This window comes from Haliotis asinina, chromosome 3 (assembly GCF_037392515.1).
Source record: "Haliotis asinina isolate JCU_RB_2024 chromosome 3, JCU_Hal_asi_v2, whole genome shotgun sequence".
In the NCBI taxonomy this organism is placed as follows: Eukaryota; Metazoa; Mollusca; class Gastropoda; order Lepetellida; family Haliotidae; genus Haliotis; species Haliotis asinina.
Genome location: NC_090282.1, coordinates 41,566,900 through 41,584,437, shown reverse-complemented (window position 1 = coordinate 41,584,437; position 17,538 = coordinate 41,566,900). Strand labels below are relative to the sequence as shown.

The 17,538-nt window shown below is 39.9% G+C and overlaps 1 protein-coding gene and 1 long non-coding RNA gene across 2 annotated transcripts in view; one reads left to right on the top strand and one right to left on the bottom strand.

The window, feature by feature from the left end:
• Positions 1-17,538, bottom strand: part of LOC137278034 (uncharacterized) — a 173,767-nt gene that overhangs the window by 19,386 nt on the left and 136,843 nt on the right. The window lies entirely within an intron of this gene.
• On the top strand, positions 7,146-13,623 carry LOC137276837 (cytochrome b-c1 complex subunit 7-like). Its single transcript, XM_067808485.1, has 4 exons — positions 7,146-7,231; positions 10,670-10,732; positions 11,908-12,074; positions 13,361-13,623. Exons 1-4 carry the CDS (start codon positions 7,204-7,206, stop codon positions 13,436-13,438), a joined length of 336 nt encoding a protein of 111 aa, XP_067664586.1. The 5' UTR covers positions 7,146-7,203; the 3' UTR covers positions 13,439-13,623.

Here is a 17,538-nt window from a genome sequence, read left to right as displayed (position 1 = left end):
TTTGGGGACAGGGCGTGGTGCGGGTTTGGGAGCCGGACGCTGTATAGGTTTGGGGTTTGGTCGCGGGAGTGATGGTGGTGGTGGTGGAGGCGTGGGCTTGGGTGTAGTTGGCTGATTTAGCACAGGTAGAGAAGGAACGGGTGGCGGGATGGATGGAATAGATGGCTGTGTATTTGTATTGTTCACCAGATTTTCAAGGCTGCCACGAACTTCTGCCATTTGGTTGGTGAGATCGGTCAGTTGTTTGGTTATGGACCCGATAGTCAGTTCCAAGAACGAGTTCAGTTTCACCATGAATGTCGTAATCTTCGTTAAGGAGTGAAGATAACGGTCTTCCTTGGCAGCAGAAGCCTTTGCCTTGGCCGATGTAGCTGACGCTGTTGCCGATGCCGCTGGAGTTTGGGCTTTCGCAGTGGCGGGTGTAGATGTAGGTCCAACTTTTCTGGGTAGTGTTTTCACTGAAGGTATACCACTATTTGCTGGGACCCCAGCGGCTGGGCCACGGGGTCGATGGTATTTGACCGTAGACGGAGCAGCGCCTATATGGAAAAGAAAATGTGCATTTTTAAGTTCAGATGTATGTTTTTTGTCTAAAGCCCCACTTAGCAATATTTCAGCTATGATTATGACGTCGGTCTGTATTAAGCAATATCAGGAGCATCGCCCAACGCAGTCGGCATACGTGCATGGCTTTCTGTGGCCCCGCTTTACAGTGATTGATATCAGGAGCATCGCCCAACGCAGTCGGCATACATGCATGGCTTTCGGTGGCCCCGTTTTGTATCCGGAATCCCAATGAGCTGAATGTATGGTGTAGTACGTAATTTGAAGTGAGTGGGTGAGTGAGTGAATCAGATGGATTTTACTTCGCTTTCAGCAATATTCCAGCAACATCACGAATGGATATATACGTGGGTGACATGGTTCAGTATTGTTTTGTCACTTCATATATATGTTTGTGGATTTTTCCGTAATATTTTGCTTGAGTAGTTTGTTTGGGGCACTAGTTATATCCCCAAACATACTGTATTTAATACTAGTATATTGGCGTGGATGTGTATTTCATTTCGGTATTTTAATTACAACCTGTCAGTAGCTGCACCTTGGTATTCCTTTTGACGTTACAAGCATTTGTGGTTTTTAACCAAAAACCAAATAAAACACAATGTGCTCTTTCATGCTATGGCGGCGTCGTAAACGAAACATATGGGTTAACATTAGAGAAACAAACATCACAATGACAATTTCATAACAAAATGACCAAACTTGTATTTTCATGCGGAATCAGTTTCTTGTTTTGTTTGAAAAGGTAGACTAGAATATATGTTCAGCCTCTTAAGTAATCAAAGTAGCTCACCACAGTTTATACCTATGAACTTACCATCACTGAATCCCAGCCAGGCCCCCTGTATGGCGAGCAGACCGATAAGTATTGGTAACAGACCCATCGGAACCCTCCCCACAGGATTGTGTGCGTGTAACGGTAGTGGCAGCTGCTCACTTTAACATCACGGGGTCAGGGGAACGTCATCGTCTGCCAGAGCGGGAGTCATGACAACCTCGTAAACCCGTCAACGAAGTCGTAGGTCGATGTTTTTCCTTCTCCTGACACAGGTCCAGTTAAGGTGGTGGTATTTGTTTTTGTATCCTAACTCGTTTCAAGGAATGCTTTTTAATAGATTTCGAATGTCACTTTAACATTCTGTGTGGTTATTTCAACAATGCCTATGGGGTCAAAAGACACATGATTGTATCTCTGCTATGTATTGTGTATTATTACGGTAGAGGGCCTCCAACCTTATATGACACGTGATTTTGAATCTTGGAGATCTTGTAAATGTCATTCGATGTTTTCCATGTCCAGTTATTTTGAAGCGGATGTGACTTGATTCGAAGACGCGTCACAGGGAATCAAGTAAGCAGTGTATTAATCACAATCAGAAATGCTTTCATTAACATAATATATCATAAATGGAGGGTTACATCGTCTACGTCATTACTGCCATGTCCTGCTCAGTACGCTCAAGGAAATTGTAATGGCGGAATTTTGTGTCAAATAAAGACTTCGACGACTTCATTGCACTCATTGAAAGTAATACCTCTTTTAATGCTTTAGTTATATGATAGTGGAGAAATGTGCAATTATTTGGTAAACCTCCAGTTTTATTATGTGAGGTTTCGAACGTTGATTAGATCCAGCAAACGCCATTCGACCCTGACGCGATAGATGTAGTGACACGGAGATATCCAATCGAGGTTCTAAACCACCATTTTAACAGGGAGACTCGAACAGAAGTTGTAGATTATCTCTGATTTTGAAACCACATTTGGTTTACCGCCCTTCAGTCGTGGCCCAAGGACAAACCAGACAGGAACTGTTTGGTTGTAGTGGTAATGATTAGTTATGTAGCAGTAGTTGCATGATGTTACATTACAAGTTGTATGCTTCTCTCGAGGGTAATACGAACTGATATGCGTCACTTCGTAAGCAGTATCACCAGAGCCAACAGGCGAGGGATAACACTCCCACAAAGAGGAGTATAAATGACAGTATTATCCCCGGGAGAAGTATACAACGTGTTTACCACACGCTCAAGTTAAATGTGCAAAATATTTTATTTTTTTTGATTGGGAAGATCCCTACCGACTATATCACAGTCATGTAAACAAAATGGCGTCTGCCTCGTGACTGGATTTTTTATATCAACGAAACATACCACTGACAAGCTGACATCACTTTAATGGATAGATTACTCTAGTTTTACGTTAACATGTAAGGAAATAAAAGATCGTAAATGCATATTAGATGTAAGAAATTTTAGCTTAAAGGTTTTTTTATATAACTGAAAAACTTATAACGTATTTGAACAGACACCAATAATTGAGTCCAGCATAGAAGAAATCCAAACATATATATGTTTATATGTATACATTAAAGCAGGGGATATTCCCTTCCTGGGCGATACTTATTTTGAAACTAAGATGAATAATTGTGTAAGGATTTGAAAAAAAAATGTAACTTTATACACAGACTGTTATGACTTTCGTACAAACACTCAAGTTTCTTCCAAACATCTTTCAGGATGTGAAAATGAACATAGTGGAAATTTTCAGTGAAACGGATTAGTGTGTTGCTCTGCGTTTTAGTGATATAAACCAGACTGAAAGTTGTTCTTATAGTGCTTTTATCTCAACTGGACGGGGATTTTTTCACATGCGGCCATGTACAATTGAATGGCTATGTGCAATTGACATGTTCCACGTTTGAATAAGAGCTTCAGATCAGAACCGCTATGTCGATTAATAACGTTTTAAGACAAACATATATCTAGTCAACCGATATCTTTTATAAGGTCGACACAAGGCGCACAAAACCGTTTGATCAGAACGACCGTGTTATGTGCAGGTGAGCTTCACAGAGCTACAGGTGTTAGTGTGGGTTGACAGGCGATTCGTAATCAGCTACGCAAATGGAACCAAACTGCCCGATGTCACTTTACTACAAAGCGTGTGCCAATCGTCGTTAGGCAACGCTGTGCACTCTGATGAATCGGTTTTGACTGGGCTTCCTGGACAGGTGCAACAGAAAATGTGGCGTGAGAATGTTCGTTTTCATGCCACTTTAGTGGTGGTTCAGTTATGTTGTAGGGTAAGATCGATATCACTGTAACTTCCAGGACACTTTTACATATTAATCGCTCAGTACAACTGTGATAACATCCTGGACACAACGAAGTGAGCACCGAGATGAACGTCGTTTTATTCACAGGATGACAACGTAAGAGCACACAGTAGACCTACCTCCATCAGGAGAATATAACGACCTTGCTACATCCTGCACTCAGTCCATACCAAACATGTCTTGGCTATCCCAGGGCGGTGTCACCGTCAAACACCCCGACCACCCACAAATATGTATTTAAATAAACCAGACATTGAGCTTTCTCTGTGACAGAGGCTGCTTACCACAATGAACAAGTTTATGTGTAACGAGTAGATTATTTACTTGTTTGTGTACACAATCAAGATTAGACAACTGCTCACGACCTTATACCCCGAGCATGCATACTTTTACAAGCTCCGCGAACCTATTCACTGAGCATGCGTTATGGGCGCAGTGCAGCACAGCTTTTGAAACCACTTTTTCCCCAACGCTGGGGGGAAATTTAGAGGTCACATGGAACCAAAAACTCAAACATGATTAAAACACATTTATCACTTATTCATGACATACAATATACATTGCTGCTTTAAAAAAACCCAAATAAACACAAATATAAGCGTACAATCGCGATTCAAAAGTGCAATATTTTGTACTTGGGCATACTTCCCCCAAAACGAAGCCCTCGGGAGACCGAACCCAGTCATAGCGGGTGGATATGCACTCAAGTGTAACGACGGCTTCCGATTGGCTGTTTCATTTGCTGATATGCTGAGGGTTCATTGTGTGTACAGAAAGATGATCTGTTTGATGGGCATTTTAGAAGTATAGCCATTCACAAGAAAGTAAGATTCTTTATGGATAACAACTTCTTTTTGTGTACTTGATGCGTCGTTTCAGTATAGATTCATATACTGTTGTCAAACAAAATCATATGCACGAAAAGAAGTCGTTATCCATGAAGAATGTGTATAGAGATGTTGGGTTTGGAAAATACATGTTCTCTGAATCTGAGTTCGATCCAATAAAAAATATTGTCAGTATAGATGGTAAACTACTGCGAGGCTGGAATCTGTCATTCGTCCAAGTACAAAGCAGGACTTGAAACTGACAAGAGTTTGCACCAGTTTCCGTCAGATCCAGTCATCCGAAAAAAATGAATGTAGTTTGTTTACAACCCGCAGACATAAAAACATGTCATGTGTATCACACGTGCCTAATTACATAATGTGGCAGACACGGGACTCGGGTGCACGAGTCATAAATCAACTTATTTTCTTTATGTCGTATAGTCTGATAGGTGTTAAGTTAAATTGCATGTGGTCAATGATTGAAGCTGTGTATTGCATATTGTCTTTAGCAGACAGGCAGACATATAGGTGTGAATAAACCAGACACTGAGTTTCTCTCTGACAGAGACTGCTGACCACAATCAACAACTTGTTTTACGTAACGAGTAGATTATGTACTTGTTTGTGTACACAACCAAGATTAGACTACTGTTCACGACCTCAGACGCTGGGCATGCATACTGTTTCAAGCTCCGCGAGCCTATTCACTGCGCATGCGTTATGGACGCAGCGCAGCACAGCTGTTGAAACCAGTTTTCCCCCCTGCGCTGGGGGGAATTTAGCGAAACGTTTGAACTCCGATTTCGCGGGCCTTTTTTTCATCGCGTTTTTTTCAACTTTATAGACTGAATTGGCATGTTTTATGATTTGTTTCGGTAAGTGCATACCGAAAGGTACCAGAATCTGCAAAGTTGTGTTTTACGTTGCTTGTGACCTTTAATGAATCGTTTGAACTCCGATTTCGCGGGCTTTTTTCATCGCTTTTTTTCAACTTTTTAGGCATTTTTGAAGATTTGTTTCGGTAAGTGCATACCGAAAGGTATCAGAATCTGCAAAGTTTTACGTTACATGTGACCTTTAACACCTACCAGGCTGTACGCCATAAACAAACTAAATTGATTTATGACTCGTGCACCCGAGTCCTGTCTCTGCCACATTATGCAATTAGGCAGCTGTGATACTTGTACACATGACATTATTTTTATGTTTGTGGGTTTGTGGGACAAACTGCATCCATTTTTCTCGGATGACTGAATCTGACGGAAACTGGTGCAAACTCTTGTCAGTTTCAAGTCCAGCTTTGCACTTGGACGAACGACAGTTTCCAGCCTCGCAGTAGTTCACCATCTCTAATGAGATGAGGTTTGATTGGATAAAACGCAAATTCAGAGAACATGCATTCACAAAACCCAACGTCTCTATGTGCATTCTTTGTGGATAACAACGTCTCCTACTGTATATGATTAGATGGTCACATAACCAATTTTCTTTACATCTGATCATTCAGTCTGAACATTTTAGTATGGGTTTGAAGAAATCAGATCTTTTGGTTGTTTGTCCTTTGAAGAATATACTCACTTTAACTGATGGTACCTAAGCTGCCCCACTAGAATACATTTACAGATTAATTTTTGTGCATCAAAGCAGGGAGACTGTATAGAAACTACATTGTATATATTGCAGATGATCCCTGATTAAAGTATTGATACACCTCATTATTAACGTGGACTACCCGGAACCCGATAAACTGAAGATACAACATATGTCGTATTTGGGATTTCACTTTCTCAGTAAAGTACAAATTCTAGTACTTTTTCGGCTGAGTCCCATCCGGGATTCGAACCCACATCCTCAGAGTCAGGCCTAATCGCCAGCACACAAAGTCAGCCGCCTAACCCGCTCATCCACCGCGACTTCCACAAAAATGAAAGTCTTCACACTTATCAGAGGGGTACACAAAGTATGCAGTCTAGACTACCAGTTGTCCGACTTCCATTTTTGTGGAAGTCGCCGTGGCTGAGCGGGCTAGGCGGATGCCCTTGTGTGCTGGCGATTATTTGCCTGACTCTGAGGGTGCGGGTTCGAATCCCGGGTGGGACTCAACCAAAAAAGTACAAGAATTTGTTCTTTACTGAGAAAATGAAATCCCAAATATGACATATGTTGCATTTGACCACTTTCTAAATGACGATCTGAAGATACTTTGTTAAATACTTGACTCTAAAGCTAAAGATAGCTTGTATATGATGTCAATTTCACGTGCAATTTCTGGACTGTCAACTGATGAATATATTAATAAAACTATTGTGTATCAATGCTTAAACTGAATAAAACAGTTGTTCTGTTTCCATACAAATATGTCTAACGTTTACATATAAAGTTTATTTATAAAGTTTAGTTCAAACATCAAGAAAGCTACAGATACTAAAATTTAGAGACCCGTGAAGATTCCACCATATAGCCGGAATATTGCTGAGTGTGGCGTAAAACTAAACTTACTCACTCAAATTTTGAACACAGTCTTTTCCCGGGGTCTGTTTCGCAGGCGCCACACACCCAGGGAACCAGGCTGTAGTGACAACACTCTGAGGAGCGATATCCGAAGTTAAACGAAGGGAGGCGGAAAGAAACGATGTTACTCCGAAGGTGTAAGCAAGGTCAGCTCTGAAGGTCGGTCGGTAACAACTAACTATGGCTGCCAGGCGTGTTGTCACAGAAGGTGAGACTGTAATTTTGACTTGGTGTCTTAGGTTTCATGATTAATTGCTTATCCCATCGTAGACTTTAGTAAACGGAGATAGATGTAGTGACACATGCAGAGATTTTGAGATCAATGGGAGTTTGAGTTATTCAACATGCTAATGTGTTAGATAACGAATCATCAAATAAGATTTCTCAATTTTCTGTGACTACTGTGAGTCTTGTGTCGTGAGCGAATAAGTGGAGCATAAGTTGCTCGAGATATGATACTTCAGGAAAAGATGGTGTAGTACTTCACTCCTTCACTCTTGCTTGACAACGGTTTTAGGATTATAGCAAAACTCCGCATAATAGCGCAATAGAGAAGTTGTCATCCATAACTACATATTAACTTATCTTGCCTTTTCTGTTACACATGAACTTTTAAAATGACTATTTACAGAACATGGATAGTGTAAGTCGTCTGTTTGTTGATATAAGATATGTAATTTCATGGTCCTGTGGTGTTCTTGTGTTGAAATGTTATGGAAACATAGCACTAGAAACACCATACACTTTTCAGAAGGAATCAGTCTGAATCAGGCTTTAGTTGTATCCCTAATATCAAGATGCCCATGCTATTACATAGTCTACCATCTAATCCCAAACCCGAGACTGGTAAAAATCTGTTCAGTGTCACAAAGTAGGTGATAACTCGAAGTGCTACTGTAAATGTTTCTTAGAGCTATATTGCAGTCAGTGGACATGTTACAGGCATCTGGTAATTATTCCTACAGAAAATCATGTTTGGGCATTTAATGATACAAATGTCCCATGTTTATGAATGAGTTTTTTATCAGTTACCTTTAGGGGCATTGGCAGATGGTCATCCAATATACCCTGAAGATATATTTTAGCAGTTTCCATATTATGCAAGAATGTCCTGTCAGTGTCAGACATGAGTAAAATTATGAAAATGTCCCCTTCCAATTTCTCCAGCAAACTTCATGTGAATGTTGTATAGTTTGTAAACCTACATGGGTGCATGTGATCCTGGGTTTCAAATTAAGTACATTAAAGGGGCACTGATGCGGAGCAATTTCCGTGGACTGGTGTAAACGTTTGTTATTGTTTTTCTCCCGTGAGTACCCGGATGATATCCCAGAATTCGTGACTGGTTCGTGACCTCTGCTGCGCAGTCCGTAAGCGCAATTGATAGTTAAATTATAGACAGATCAACTGAGGTGAAGTCATTTGTACTTCATTACAAATGTATTATGAAAACAAATGAAACACTTTGAAGGTTAATCATCTGCCAGTGGTAGAAATAGTAAAAAACTATTAGGACGGGAAAATAACGAAGCCAATGTACGTCTCTATATTTTGTCTCATAACCCTAATTAGTTTATTGTCATATTTGTATGATTCTGAAAATTAATAAAAGAACACACGATTTGCTTATACTCATAGTAAATTTCTAACATAACAGCAACATTTATACATTGTATAGATTGCCAATGTGGATCCTATTTCACACACATACGCGATCTAGTGTGTGTTTTCTGTCATACAGATTCTGCTGAATGCTACAACAAATAAAACAAAATGCAAATAATGAATGTAAAACAGACTAATTTTATAGCAACAATGTCAGGCTACTACCTTGTTCAGGAATGTATCCATCAATATCCACGTAAAAGAAATCGTATTCCATTCATCTGCAGCTGGTAAATAATCCTGCTCTGTGTCGCGTGTCTTACAACTGTCTCATTTGCGAAAAAGTAACACATCGTTTCACGTCTTTCGTTGGTGAAAACTAGATAAACCTCTCATTGGTCTGCCAAGATAGCACACCTGGCAACTAATTGTATGATGTCCACTATTCTAAGTAATTTAGTTAACCAATATTGAGCAATCAATCAATCAACGCAAGGGTGGTTAATTCTTTGAAGGGAAGATGTTGTTTTTGCACTCACACTTTACGACAGGGTGTAGTCATCTACACACACTGCCTTTTGACAAATCCGCTAGAAGATAAAAGTAATTAATCAATCAGTGTGTTATCGGTTAATCCTTTGATCGATGTTTGTTTTTGTAACTCAGCTGATAAACCCTCTTGCATCACTTACATGCACATATTACATAACATACAATACATTTGTCATTACAGACCTTAATTTATAATGTTGAGTATTTACTCCAGACAGGAGAAATGCCAAATGGGAACCTTTGTTGAGTAACCGATGTGGTGTTGCTACTAATTATACCTGTTATAAATTCATGAATTGACCATCAAGAGAATGATGACAAATAACACGTGTAGGTTTACACCATCAAACGCGAGTTACAGCAAGGAAAATGTAATCTCTGTGTCGCATGCAGCCTGAAAACACTTATGGGCCGAAACTGTTTTGAGGATACCAACGGAATTTCATTACATAAGGAATACACACAGGCATTTGCTGTGTACTTTGGTAAATAGGTGAAATATGGGTTTTTTTACGTAAGACAATTTTCAGATTTCTCTACCAAAGGCAAAGTCATCGGTTTTTTTTTGTTTACGAATTCAAATAAATCAACTGTGTGTTTTATTATCATAAATAATAAACCATTGTAGCTACCATAGCTACCAAAATTTACGTATGCTATTTGCTATCACAACTCAACCAACACTCAAAACTACCTAAATATAAAGCTTTGCAATCTTCCGTACTGAAACAAATGGCTTGCTACGTGCCTGTAGACATCATATTTTCATGTAACATGATTAAATATCGAGGTTAAAAACACAGAAATAGGATCAAATTGTATCAGTAAGTATACCATCCAAGCATCCGAAAAGAACTACACTGCTGGGATATATGGTTACGATCAGACAAGGAATACCATGGATATTTTTAAACAAATGGCATGTGATGGGCATCCGGCCTCCTGACAGTTTAGGTGAAGAAATTCTGCTAATATGGACAGGAGCCCAGTTCCTTTGTCCGTCACGGTCGAAGGAGTGGGCGCTGACCAATTTGCGGTCTGCTTTCGTAATTAGACCGTTGGCGAGAAGCATTATTCGCTCCGCATCAGTGCCCCTTTAATGATTGCTTGTGCTCCTGTCTGCACAAAAATCAAAGTGTACAAAGAACTGTGCTTTGTTTTTCATGTTTCAGAAAGACAAACATTTTAACTGGACAATGGCCTCATGTTCATCCAATTTGTTTGAATGAGGACATTGAGAAACAGCTGTATGTCATTTTAACAGGCCAATATTTTTGGTCCCAGGTGTGTCTCAATCCGACCCAAAGATGTCTTCTGACTTGCCACTCATATTACACATCCTTGGGAATATGATTTATTTTATAAATCATATTTTCAGCCATAGGTAGATTATGGCAATGGTCATCTAGTGGATGGAAGACAGCTAGTAAGTGTTTAGTCTGTCATGACAATGATTAACATTATTAATATACTTTTATTGTATTTTCAGTTCCTGCATGGAGGAAATCACTGGCCAAGTGGGCCTACAATTTGTCATACTTCCCTCAGCTAGGTAATAATTATCATGTTACAGTATTTATTGTATTATTTATTCCATTTGGCAATGTTCAATACAGCGTCCTTGGATGTTTGGAACAATATTTAACTTTTGTCATGGCCTCAATGAAAAAATCCTTATTCATGTTTAAAAAATCTGGAGAATAATTGAACGCAAATTGAGCAATTGTTCCTGCTCTTGTTTCATTTGATTTTGACATCATCAAAATTAATGATAGCTTTACAGAATGAACCGGATGAAGAAACATCAATGACACAGTAGGATCGGGCCCCGCCTAAGTAACTGAAGGAATTACGGCAAATTTGAAGGAATTGCATCTCAAATGTAAACAAATGCAGCCCACTCGCGAAACAATTGCAGCGATATTTTTCAAGGAAAATACCATGACTGTAAAAGAGTGTCATAAGTCATGCCCCCAGATGCTTCCGATGTTCAGACGTAAACAACCACCAGGGGCATAACTTATGACGCTCTTTTGGAGCGATGATCTTTTCCTAAAAAAATAATCTTTAGCTCCACCAACACCTCATACCTAATCGTATTCAACACGGATGGTCAAAGATGGATAATTATAAAAATGTAAACAGTCGAAACTAAAAACAAAACTCACCGAGATTGGTGCTCCTTCTAGTGGCGCCATGTTTTTGATGTCTGAGTTTCAGGACGCTACCGACAAATCATGGAACGGAGTCGAGAAATCTCCGAAGGTGGCCAAGTGTGTTTCAAGTATTTGCTGACATTGTTTCCGATAGGGGCGTTGTGTTTATGTTATTAAAATTAAACTACTGATATCGCTGCAATTGTTTTGCGAGAGGAGTGCGTTTGTTTACATTTGAGATACAATTCCTTCAAATTTGCGTTAATACCTTCAGTTACTTAGTGGGGCCTGAGGATGCTAAATATTCTCCATCACAAAATGGGATGGTACACATAGGCTTATGCTCTGTAGATCTTTGGATATGGACATCGTTATATATGGATAATGAAATTTTGCATATTTCTGTTATAGATTTATGTTGTATGAGTTCTGAAACCTGGATAGCAAAGTTATATTCCATGTTCATGCAAAATGTTGTTACAGTGGCATACTTAGCAGGCAAGTGCTGAGGACTGCTGAGGTTTGAAAGTTAAGTTATTGGAAGTGTTATTTTTTCATTCTGTACATGCAGGTTTGATGCGTGATGACATACTTAATGAAACACCAGACGTGAAAGAAGCCCTTCGTCGCCTCCCCAGGGAAGAGTATGATGCCAGGCAGTTCCGCATCTCTCGTGCTCTCAACCTTTCAAACAAGAAAGATATTTTGCCCAAAGAGGAATGGCAAAAATATGAGGAGGTGAGGTGATGGTAGCATGACAACAAGGTTGGGGTAACAATTTGATCTCTGGTCTTTGTTAGGTCTTTTGTCATCATTTTTAGTAGATTTATAAGCTGTTGTATGGACAATTAATATCTGAGTGTACAAGACAGAACCAAATGTGAACAACTTTGGCTTGGGTAATGTGGCTCAAATGACAGACTTTGTCTTCGTATTGCACAAAGATACTGTTGAAGAAAACCAGTAAACAGAGTTTTTTTTATGTATATTACCCATCAAAAGTTCAGACTCACTAGTGTAACAGTGTTTGCACTGACACAGAAAACTTGCATATTTTTCTCTGACAAATTATCTGAAATATGCTGTGAATTTTGAAGCTTGCATCATCTTTGACGCAATGCTACTGGGCACTAAGTCCAGATAATCTAAGCTAGTAATCTGCTGTTGTTTACAACTATTTAGTTTATTGTTTGCCAGTTAACTTATTAGTGCTGATAAAATACCTGACCAGCCTTACCTTGTTTGTTGTCGTTATTAAACTATCACAGTTGATGTCTTGATGAAAGTTTCAAACTGAAGTTGATCCCCAAGAACATGTCCATGACTCCATGTCACAACACCAAGGAGTCTTAATGACTCCCAAATTTTCATGCTTAGGGCAAACACTGGTGTACATTTAGCCACTTACGTAAGGAAACTATCCTAAACAGGATTTTGCAAAATATTCCATTCTGTTCAAAGGTACTGTTAAATTTTAAACCCAAACACAGCTGTTCACATGTACTATGTTTGCACACAGCGAGTGAGTGCTTTAAGTGAGGCTAAACCTTTGATGGACAGTATATGTAAACTAGCTAGATAACGCTAGAAAACAATCTTTTGGACTATGCTAGCTTGTGATAACTTTGCTACCTGCATGTATCCTAGCAGATTTCTACACATGTAGTCATGACGTTTATATCTCCACGGGTCGTGCCTAACACCTTGGTTTGATACCCCACTCTTAGTACAATATGTATTAAGTGTGAGGCTATGTCTCGGCGTTTTTAGAACAGTGTGGTAGCCTCGTTGTTAAAACATTCACTAGCCAACCTGAATACCTGGTTTCAATTTCCCATATGGGTACAATGTGTGAAGCCCATTTCTGGTGTCCACTGCTGTGATATTGCCGAAATATTGCATAAAGCAGAGTAAAACTATAGTTGCTCACTCCCTTGGTATTTTTAGTAAATTGTAATGTTGATTAAAGCCAATATTCTCCCAAAGAAATGTGTGTTTGTAAATAGATATGTTTCCCACTTCAGGACCGTCGTTATTTGAAGCCGTATTTGGATGAAGTTATAGCTGAAAAGAGAGAAAAGGCAGAATGGGCCAAAAAGTGATTTTTGTGACCCTTAGACAATTTTGCACATGAATACAAACAGTGGATGAACACAATGTGCTCATTATGACGTGCGGAAGAAGATAGTGTATATGTGTGTTAATAGTTACATCTGTGAATGGTCTGATATTTTCACTGAGGATTGGGCTTGTATCAGATCATGAATTCAATAAAACATGACCAGAGTATGAGTTTGTTTTTCTCCTTCGTCTAAAACAGTATGAATTGACATAATTTCATCAATCAGCAGTCAAGGACACCTCTGTAGTGGCATCCAGACATGTTTGTATTTACATAATACAAGCTGCATGTGTATATATAGAGAGAGACATGCCTATGTACATCATCAGAGTAAATCTGCCCCCCAAGCATGTGACACATAAGTTATTGAGAACTCTCTGTTTCCCAATACTAATAGTATAATTTTAAGATTTGTAGGTGTAACGTTATGTTGTAATGAACTCAATATGGGACTGAATATTCAACTCTTGTAGGCTAAGGGATTAACTTGACTGCACCACGAGTTGTCTCCCCTGTCGTAGCAGATTTGACAACAGACGAAAAGGATAGCTGGTTTTAGATGATTTCAAAACGATATGTTCCATCCTTCCAACGACCCGAGCACTTTATGAAGAGAATTTGACTTTCCAGATTGATAACGACCCAAAATACATTAGGGGTTACACAAAACAGTGGTTGCCAGAGGAAAATGTTTAGGCCAGCAATAGAGAATGTGTGGGGACAAATGAGGAGTAAGTTTAGTTTTACGCCGCACTGAACAATGTTCCAACTATGGCAGCGGTTCGTAAATAATCGAGTCTGGACCAGGAAACCCAGTGATCAACAACATGGGCATCGATCTGCGCAATTGGGAACCAATTACATGTGTCAACCAAGTCAGAGAGCCTGGCCACCCGAACCCGTAAGTCGCCTCTTAGTACAAGCATAGTCGCCTTTTATGGCAAGCATGGGTTATTGAAGGCCTGTTCTACTCCGGAACCTTCTCGGGTTGACAAATGACGAACAGAATAAACCAAATAGGACTTAGGGGCGGAGCTACCATTATGATAAAAAAACAGGGGCTTACACGTGATTGTCGCTAAAAGGTTGGGCAGATCCTCGCTACTATCAAATTATAAAGTTTTGGCGAAAAATATTCTCTTTCTATGCACCTGTTAGAAACATTGAGCATATGAAGAAAGAAGTGGTCGAATATTGTTATATGCTGTCATACGATTTTCTTTGATAGTGTGCTTTGGAGCATTCAGCTGTGTATTGCAGGGCAAGGACGTCTCGCAAAGTGCTGGAAAGACACTTAGACTGTAAGAGAATCAGATCTCAACTTATTCATGTAAGTAACACTTCTATAGGTTATATACACGTATCAGGTATTTGCCGAGACAACGTTCTCAATAATTACTGGGAATACGGAATAGGAAAAAAACGGTCCTAAAAGTATATTCATAAATATAGCAGAAGGCATCCAGATAGTTCCTTCATTTTTATCTTTTTATTTTAACCTAGACTTTCCACATATTCAATACAAGACTTCTCTTGCATGGGCATATAGGGTATGTTTCATTCAAGGTCGCCTGGTCAGTCTAGTGACTGAGTGAGTGAGCGAGCGAGTTTTAGCTTTACCTTGTTTTAAGAAAGTTTCAAGCAATATCTCGACGGGGACACCAGAACTGGGCTTCACACTTTGTACTCATGTGGGGAATGAGACCCGGGTTTTCGGTGTGACGAGCGAACGCTTTAACCACTGGCCTACCCCCACACCTTCTTTCCCCTCCTCCAATCTCTCTCTCTCTTCCTCCTCTCCCCCTCCAATCTCTCTCCCTTCCTCTCCTCCAATCTCTCTCTCTCTTCCTCCTCTCCTCCAATCTCTCTCCCTCCTCTCCTCCAGTCTCTCTCCCTTCCTCCTCTCCTCCTCCATTCTCTCTCCCCTTGTCTTCTCTCCTCCTCCAATCTCTCTCCCTTGTTTTGGTAATGAACAGTTTATACTCCAAAATGTATCTTTTCACATGACAGTGTCAGAATATGTTTAACAGAACTTGGAGAACCCAAGTATGTTTACTTTCAGGCTCCTAAATATGCCAATTCTGCATAAATGTGCATTTCGCAAACCAATCGACAAGAGACAAGTGAATATATATATGTATGATATGCCGAAATCCGAAAAGCCTATCGCGAAAGCAAGAAGAAATCCGATGTTAGCCAGCGTAACTGAGCCGGACTTTTTACAGCTTCTTCAAAACTACTGCAAACCACATTATCAGTATCAGCCAATCAGCACCATCTTAAAACATACTGAAAGAGGAGCTGCACGATACAAAACGCTCCATAATCTAAAACTGGACTAATTCTAAACGTATAGCAGCACAGGCAACACGGTAAAGCTACAGTTCAGGGTGGCCGTGATTATACAAATGGGCGTCTGAGATTGAGAAAACAAGCCGGTATATTTTATACTCCCAAGATGACTATGACCTCGCTGTGAAATCTAAGAAACTCCCTGCAGCTATGACGATTCGTGCTGTTAGTCTCCTCAATTTACGAGCAGAGACCATATAGGAGACATCTTGTTGCTTTGATATCTGTCTCAATCGGGATCAACCATGTGACGACTGGATTGCCAATGGCCTGACGTCAGTAGTAACCGATGTAACTGAACCTGACATTGCAGCTACTACAAGACTACAGCAATTCACATTATCAGCTACACCTGCGGTTCTGCTAAGAGAAACGTAGTCTACATCGATACATGTTATCGCACACCCAAATGTAGGGGATACGCTAGCTGTGAAGGTTAATGACGATTGGTTTCCAGGGAAAGTACTTGGGTCTGATGTGCAGGATGCAGATGCCTTGGTATCCTTCATGACAAATAAATAACTGTTCGACTTAAATTGCGACTGCAATGGCCAGACTTTCGTGTTGCAATCTGTTGGTCATTTAAAGTAAAATCCCTCTGGGCAATCTTGAAGGGATTACACATTGGCAGATCTTGTTTTATCAGTCACAAATGCCATGGCCGTTATATGAGCACGTTACTGATTTCATCTGTTGTTGTATCGTAAGGGCCAATACTGGTTTGGGTTTTGCGTTATCCTGCGTTGATCTGCTACATGCCAGTCAAAAGGTTTTACCAGTTGTTGGTTACATCACACAGACTATATACAGATTATAGATTATCCCTGATTATATCTGTTTGTTTCATAGTGAACCAGATGCATCGCATGTGAGTGACAGATACGTGACAATTTGACTCTTGGTGAAAATACATTCTTGCGGAGGTTAGGTTAATAAATTTCCATCTTTCTGGGTTTTTTCACCATATATTGTGCACGTTTATTGTCCCGTTGTTTTAGAAGAAAATGATTTGTTTGTAATCGCTGATTAACTTGTTGAAGTTGTTTTTCTGTTCACCCAACCACAATTTGGCATGCTTCACAGTGCGACCTGTACCCGCTGCTGATGCTGATTACCTGGCTCGCATGTCTCACCTCACCGTAGTGCAATGTTGTTTTAATAAAACCCTTTTAGTTAGACCAGGTGTAATCTGCAACATATGTAGTCTCCCTGGTGGAGATCGACTCTGGCTTAGTCAGAGAGAACCGTTTTGTACTACAAACGGTATCAACATTTCCATAAAATACATTCATACCTGTTGTTGTTTTGTATCTATTTCTCACGACTTACAAGTGATGAAGTAACGTATCTGTCCATACAAAAACTGGGGTACATGAATGTTTGCCCGCCATATATAATAGGATTTAAACCAGCACACGCATCGCACAGTCCAGCCACTTCAGAAGAAATGTTCCCCAAACTTTACTCTGCAGCTTACCGAAACAAGCGATAACCTATGAGACACTTTATTTCTAAGCACCCACACGTACCAAGATACTTGCACGTTAGGTGAATAATGAGCCACACATTTACATATGTGTAGAGTACTCTTGCATATGGCTCGGGATCCTTTTATCAACTTAACAAACATCGTTTAAACTTTTTCTAATTCTATGAAAATAACCTAACCCGACTTAAACTTCTAGCATAGAAATATAAATACACCACTGTGTGGAGCATATGAGTCAC